Source organism: Nicotiana attenuata, chromosome 12, assembly GCF_001879085.1.
Source record: "Nicotiana attenuata strain UT chromosome 12, NIATTr2, whole genome shotgun sequence".
NCBI classification, from domain to species: domain Eukaryota; kingdom Viridiplantae; phylum Streptophyta; class Magnoliopsida; order Solanales; family Solanaceae; genus Nicotiana; species Nicotiana attenuata.
Genome location: NC_032000.1, coordinates 45,678,144 through 45,685,990, shown reverse-complemented (window position 1 = coordinate 45,685,990; position 7,847 = coordinate 45,678,144). Strand labels below are relative to the sequence as shown.

The following is a 7,847-nucleotide window of genomic DNA, read 5'->3' as shown; positions in this document are numbered from 1 at the left end:
GGGGTTATAATTCCTCTTGGTAAGCTGAAGTAATCTCTCTACAAATAGCTGAAAAATACTTGTCTCTAGATTTTCCTATTTTGTATTTTTTGGTTGAAACGCTTTTTACGTAGAGGTAATATAATAAGATACAACGTTTCATAAAAAAGATCATCTCATCCAGTAGTAATTTTTTCCGTAAGCACTACAAATTCAACTAATCTAATCTTAGTCAACTATACCTCAATTCAAAGTATGTTGGGATCGACTATATATATAAGAATCTCATTTGACCATGCCGCTCAACATATAAAAAAAATAAAATAAAAAGGTGCCGCTAGTACCATATCATCTAAATTTCAAATGAATAAGAAACTCATTGGTCAGTGTTTTTGCAGATATCCAAATACATCTGTGTGCGTCTATGTACAAAAGTGAAAAGTATAATCATGCTATCATCCCAAAATTACATCTTATAATCCTATTGGACAAGGTATTTTCTTTAGTGAACGAACTCAGTGAAGTGTTAGAAACACAAAAACATTATACATCCAAAAGATATATTCACTTGGAAGAGTCAACTTCTGCATCATTCATTCCATCTGCCATATATATACTCATCAGATGCTTCAGTTCAAAATCTTTCTTCTGGATATTACTCTAAGTTGTGTAAGTTGCATTTCTTTGGAGCTTCTCATGATAGAACTTGTTAGTTCAAATAAATGGTCAAAAGTCCTCTGCAATCTACCTACAACTTATGCTGTTTTGAGGATTATCATGTAAAAATGATGTTTCAGAGCAGGATATTTCATTAGATTGCAAGCGGTTGATAACATCCGAACCTGCAATGAACCCTGTATATCATAAAGGTTTCCGGACACATTTATATGCAACAGAATTAAGAGTATCTCATACCTTCTGGAACCTCGGAATCCAGAACTTCACTGTTAGTTTCAGATCGGTGCACTGAAGGTGAAACATTCAAATTAACAGCACTATGGCTGTCATTCTGAATATACTCTTTTGGTTTAGAAAAATCGACGTAAAAAGGCTCTACCAAACGCTTTGCTTTTTTTCGCTTCCTATTATCTTTCTGCGCCAGATCTTCTCATTCGAAGCAAAAAGAGGAAAAGAAGGGAGATCAACAACCAAGCGTGGAAATCCGTTGCTTTAAAGCAACACAAGTGCACAAGAAGAAAGGACAAGATTACCAAGATCTGTTGATTTCTTCAAAGCGTCAAAATTCATGAGGCAAAGAGCTGCATCTACTACGTCTCGACCATTTACTCGGATTATATAGACCTAGAAACATCATCGTTAATAGTCAGAAAATACATAATAAAACCAAGTGTTAAGGTTATAATGGTCGAGTGTACAAGTGCAGGAATTGTACGAGTTCAAAAAAGCCCCACTTGATCATACTCTCCCAGCTTCCAAGCAAATTATAGTTCCTATTACTTTCCTCTCTCAGTTTACCTCCTACAATGTTCATGGTCCGCAATCAAGTTCTGTCAATAACTGCCGAGGCAATTGACTTCCAATTTAATTTGCTAGATATTCAACCAGTAGCCAGTTATATTAGTAAGATTAACATATGCTACAACCTTAATTTTACAAGAAGCAGAATTCAGACAGAGTTTACCCTAACCTGTTAGCCTTAGCTGCGATATCAACCCCTATTGGCCCAAAAGAAATAGTCATAAATCGATTTCGCATGTTAAATTTATATATCAGATGAACCAGACTGGTAGTGACCATTCACTAGAATTATACTCTGAATGATATCCAGAACAGCGAGTTGATGCCACTGTGAGAAATTTACCAGGCTCAACTAATTTATCCTTATCAAAATAAATGTTTCCTTGGGAAGTATGAATCGCAATCCAAAAGAACAAAAAAAGAATGAAATGCATCTGCACTAATTGGTTCAAAGACCCAAACCAATTTAAACCCATTAGTAAAATGGAGGAACTCCAGATTGGCAGTTCCTATGTGTAACCAAGTATACTCATTGAATTGCTACCCAGCTACCCATGCTGCCTTTATTCCTCTGTAGTCTTTATCTAATTTCATGGTAAGACAACATTGGCAATTTCCAACTGTCAGCATTTTAAAAGTCAGATTGAATTCTCACAGTCCGACAGCCGTGAAACAAACCATCCTAGCCTCGTATAACAGCAAAAGTCAAGGTCCGTCCAATTCCTTTGGTTGAAAATACCCCTCCCTCCCAATATGTCAAACAATAATAAAGTAGTATATTTTGTTATTCAAACTTAATATGACATCCTACCAACTACCTACTCTACTTCTCCAAATATTTGAACAATTAATTTAGATGCCTCTTTACCAAACTCAATATAATACCCTATACAAACATTAAAATTGTAATTACAAACATATTCTTTGTTAGGATGAAATAAATATCTTTGTTTGTCCAATAACACGAAATATTTAGGCTTAACTAAGTATGCATAAAGATTTTGATACCTTTAATTTGCAAGGTTCAATCAAGCGAAAAATCAGAAGATCTCCTTTAAGTAATCTGTGAGACATGGAAAATCCTCTCCAACCAGCACTTAGACCATTCCTTTCTAGAAGATAACTTGTCTTGTACTCATTACCCCATTCATCAACCAAAATGACGGTGGTATCATGACTTGGTAAATGCATATTGCAGAATGACTTTGGAAGATGCTACCGTAGCAAAAAGGAAGAAAAAAATCGAAGTTAGAAGAAAATAGTTTGTTTAAATTCCATCTCTATGAAGCTTCAAGACAAAGATATTTAGTCTACTTTTTTGCTCCAAAAAGGTTATGTGGTTTCAGGCTTACCAGCCAAAATCCATGAGCAACATTCGAAGGGAGCATACACTTAGCAAAGCTGGGAAATTCATCTGCTAGGCTTGACAAAACCCTTTCTGCTCGCTCCATAACAGAAAATTTAGCTTCAACATCATCATATAGGTCATTTATCCTTGTCCTCTTATTTGTCCCCTTAAGTTTACTGCTATAAATTCAAAACATTCAGAAATTTGCTTGAGTATACTATCAAGAAAGAGACAGAAGTGGAGATTTGGGGGCAGGAAAGAATAATATCTAATCAAATAAAAAGCCAACCTCTCAGCCTTTCTGGGATGATTAGATTTCACCTGTACAGCATTAAAAAGTTTCTCTGTTATAGTTTCATAGGTAACCAATAACAGAAGTGCATCATACAAGAGTGTACAGAAATTTCAAGTGTGCCATAAATATAAATTATAACTGGCCAGCTAGTAGTTCAAAATAAAAATTGAAAAAAGAATCAACATCGAGTACTACATATTTTCAGCAAGTAAGAAACAAATGCCGGCTTCAAAAGAGATGCTACGTCTCCAACTGAAGAAGTGAAAGAGACCTATAGAGGAGAAGTAAAAATGTACTTATTTTCTGCAAGGCATTCCAGTGGAATACAGCAGAGCTACTTCACTGACAATTACACATCAATTGAATCAAGTAACATTGTTTACTGGGTTGTTGTTGTTGTTGTTGAATCAAGTAACATTGTTTGTGCTTAAGACATGGCGAAACATGTCCTATACAACCAAACCAAGTGAGAACAGGAGCATATTGTCTTGGACACCATAATCCAAAAAAAAAAAAAAAAATACGACAACAAAAAGAACAAAACAAAAACAATGGGAGCAAATCAAGTGCTTTTAAGATCTTCTCATATAGGCCTGCACAATCTCTTTGTAGAGTATTCCTTAGGCGGCAAACAGTGAATTACCACTAGCTTCTCCATGGAGTTGCATTTCCAAGCTTTAAGTCTACAAATTTCCAATAAGGATGGCATTGCCTTTTCTCTAAGTCTACAAATTTTACACTAGAATGCTCACATCATTTCATCAAACGTTATATGCTATATGGTATACACTAAAACACTCTATATACAAGCCAATAGCCTCAAACCTTGCATCTTAATAGAGGTCCATATCACTAAATAGAAAATAGGTAATTGGATGTGCTTGTAAGAGCTTAATGCATAATCAGGTAGAGGAAGCGCACATAGACTACATCAACTAATTCACTAAGTATCATAGAGGTTCTAAGTTCTCGTACAAAGCTAGGGTTTTAACTCTTGCGTGTATCTTCACTTAACGTTTATTCCAACTATAAAGAACGTCAAGAAATGAAAGGCGCAAGGATGAATGAGGAAAATTAAGGCTCAATATCGAGTAACCATCCCGATCGATTTAACTCTAGGACAAGGGCATGAGTATCTTCCAGACTACAGATTTAAAAAACGTTTCACACTCAGATTCAAACTAAGGCTCAGTATCCTTTTCATTCTTCTCCTTCAGTACAAGTAAACTTAAGGAGGGAAACAACTCGTAGAAGCAGCTGCAGACGAAGGACAACCGTGCTAGTTCTAGAGCGTGCAATCGCCTAAGGACACATCATCCCCTCCCCATCAAGACCCCTTTCCGGAACCAGAACTATGTTCAGTTGGTTGCTCGGGATCTATCTCATCCATTAACCAAAATAAAAAAACAAATAAATAAATAAATAAAACTGAAAATATCCTAGGATTACTAGAAGGAAATAATATCTATCATCCAAATCCATAGGCAATTAATGGATTTCAAGCAGAAAACTCATGAGCAATTAGGGGCAAATCTAATCAGAATATCACACATAAAAATATCTAAAACGCAAATCAAGCATCAGGTTCACTAGATCCTCAAACAAAATGACAAAACACAAAAGAATTAGTGAATATTCTCACTTGCTTCGCCTTAGATTTAACACTTCTAGGTTTTTTAGGAACCATATTTTTCCTATCCAACTGCACCCTCTTAATCTGCAACCAAAACAAACACAAAAATATCTACTTCAAAAAAAATCACTAGACAAAAGTCTTCCAAATTAAAAATAAAAATAAAACCCTGACTGCGCAAAATAAAGGCATAAAGTTGAAATGAAACCTTGGGTGAAGGATGAGTTTGAGTTGATGTGGAAGCAGAAGAATATGAAGTAGGTTTTAGTTTATGAGGTCCTACTTTTTGTTGACCTTCTTTCCATCTTTTGGTCACAGGTTTTACAGAAATCAAATTCCTATCTTCCATTGATGTCGATTTAGGTTCTTTGCACAGAGGCTAGAACCTGAAATACAGTAAAAGATATTAATATAATTTTTCTTTTAAATGTTTGTGTGAAAAAGAGAAGACAAAAGAAAGAAAGTAGAAAATACAGCCAACCAAGACAAGGACAGCGAAATGCGGGCCAGTCAAAGGAACTGCTACTTGTATTGTAAGAATAGTTAAAAAAGGACAGCGCGATGCACAAAATATCGTGGAAGTTTCGGAAAAAAATTGCACCACCTTAGTACAAGTATAATTTTACAGCTCGAACTTGTGATCTACGGGTCACATAAAGACAACCGTACCGTTACTGTATTAGAAAAAATTATATTTATGTATATGGTGACGTGTCATGACGTATAGACTGGTCAAACAGTCAAAGAAATAAGGTTGATTAACAGATACGAGCAACAACAGATACGAGTAAATTAAATGGAGGGGGTGCGAGCAGTCATACAAAGTAATTCAACGCTCGTACCTATTCAAGACATTTGAAACTCAAAGATAGTGAAGAATCAAAGGAATGAATCTAACAGCAAAAAGGAGCCCAGATACAGCATTTAATGAGTATTAATTATTGGAAACGTTAGAGAATATGTATTTAATGTATATGATTGCATAACGTAATATTTAAAGTCATTAATTGCCCATAATAGCATTATTATGACAAAGGTAAGGCTCGTATCCCAAAAGAGCTATAAAAGGGAAGAAACAAACAATTGTAGAGGGAGGTGACTATTGGAATATACTTTGATTTACCAGCTTTCATACTTGGTTACTCTAAAATTTCTTTCTTTATTTACTTTTTCGATTATCAGTAACCCGATTCTTCTAAATTCTAGTTTTGACTAAAATCCTATTTTTTGGTTAAACAAATTGGTTCCGTTACCGGGAATCTGATAATCAAGTATATCTCAACCTAATTTTCTTGATTGCATCAATCATGTCGAACAACAATGACAACACTCAAGGAAACCCAGAAATTCAAACAATCCAACAACTTCAGGGAGATTCCCCACGAGGCTCTCCACAAGGTTCTCCACGAGGCTCCCCACGACGGTCTCGTGAAGGCACTCCTGATGGATCTCACACAGATGGACAGGCTCAATTCGAAAATGTTGAAACCATGAATGAGGCTCTGCAAAAACTTATTGCCTTTCAAGTCAATAACGCTCTTCAAGCTTTTGTTAGCCAATTACCTGCTGTTCCACCCACATCTACTCCAAACAACAACACTTTGGAGAATCCTCGTTCAGGTTTGGTTAATTCAGGCAGCGGTGGAACCCCTAGTGAAACACAAGAGAGAGACCCAGGTAATCCAGTTAACTATGATTTACAAAATCTAGTACTAACCTTGCAGAAACAGCTTAAGGAGCAAAATGAACGCATAGAGCAAATACCTGGAGTACTGCCCGTGGTCAAGGGAGTAGATATAGATAAATATTCCCAACAACCATGGAAGCCAAGTGCTGCTCCCCTCCCAATTCCAAAGAAGTTTAAAATGCCTGATATTCCAAAGTATGATGGTACGTCAGATCCACGAGATCACGTTACTGCATTCATAACAGGTGTCAAGGGCAATGATTTGACTAAGCAAGAGATTGAGTCGGTCTTGGTCAAAAAATTCGGTGAAACACTCACTAAAGGGGCCTTAACATGGTATTCTCTTTTACCTGAAAATTCTATAAATTCGTTTGCTGAACTTGCAGATTTATTTATCAAAGCACACTCGGGAGCTCAAAAAGTTGAAAAGCGAATGGAAGATATCTTCAAAATCAAGCAAGGAGACTCAGAGTTGCTTAGAGAGTTCGTAGATAGATTTCAACGGGAAAGAATTACGCTGCCACGAGTACCTGACAATTGGGCAGCCATAGCCTTTGCTAGTAATTTGAATGAGAAGAGTTCAGAAGCCACGAGGCGACTCAAAGAAAGCCTTCGAGAATTCCCAGCAACAACGTGGAATGATGTCTACAACAGATACAGTACAAAGATGAGGATTGAAGAAGACATTATTTTACGACATAAAACAGAAGAAAAGGTAAGCTCAAGGCGTGTGGAAAATGAAAAGAGATCCGGTAAAAACAGGTACGAGCCATACATGGGACCTGCGGGGAAAGACTCACGATCAAGGCAAGATAATCAAAGGTACGATCACAAACCTAGAAACAAGGAGTCAGGCTCCTCATCGAGGTTCGGAAATGACCGGAACACACGTGGGTCACGAGACGATGATGGAAGTCTAAAGGAAGGGTTCGGTGGTTACAACTTCAACGTAAGCACCTCTGAACTCGTGGCTGTTTCAAGAAGCATGGGAGATAAGGTACGATGGCCAAAGGAAATGCGATCAAATCCGAACAGACGAAACCCTGATCATTGGTGCGAATTTCTTAACGATCATGGGCATAAAACAGCAGATTGCAGGTTTCTACAAGGTGAAGTTGATCATTTGTTAAAACAGGGGTACCTTACTGAGTTGTTCAGTGAGAAAGGTAAACAAGCATACATGAAGAACAGATAGGAGCCTCCAAAACCACCTTCGCCCAAGAGAACTGTCAACGTTATAAGTGGAGGTGAAGAGATCAATGATGTATCATATAAAAAGGTTTCAAAAGTGACAATTACCCACGGGAAGCAGCCTCGACATGTACTGGAAGAGGAGAATGTTATATTCAACAACGCAGACGCCGAGGGACTCATAACTCCGCATAACGACGCACTGGTAATATCTTTACTTGTACATGATACTAAC

General features: G+C 36.9%; 1 protein-coding gene across 2 annotated transcripts; it reads right to left on the bottom strand.

Moving 5' to 3' along the window:
• LOC109235656 (B3 domain-containing protein At5g42700-like) lies at positions 299 to 5,194 on the bottom strand. Of its 2 annotated transcripts, none has more exons than XM_019401846.1 (8): positions 4,943 to 5,194; positions 4,744 to 4,818; positions 3,096 to 3,127; positions 2,811 to 2,985; positions 2,467 to 2,673; positions 1,191 to 1,281; positions 895 to 1,083; positions 299 to 821 (listed from the first exon to the last, which is right to left on the bottom strand). In XM_019401846.1, the coding sequence occupies exons 1-8, from the start codon at positions 5,081 to 5,083 to the stop codon at positions 724 to 726; spliced, it is 1,008 nt and encodes a 335-aa protein (XP_019257391.1). In that variant the 5' UTR covers positions 5,084 to 5,194; the 3' UTR covers positions 299 to 723. The 2 variants fall into 2 exon arrangements, with proteins under 2 accessions (XP_019257391.1, XP_019257392.1); XM_019401847.1 differs by having other exon boundaries at positions 326 to 821; positions 2,811 to 2,982; positions 4,943 to 5,193.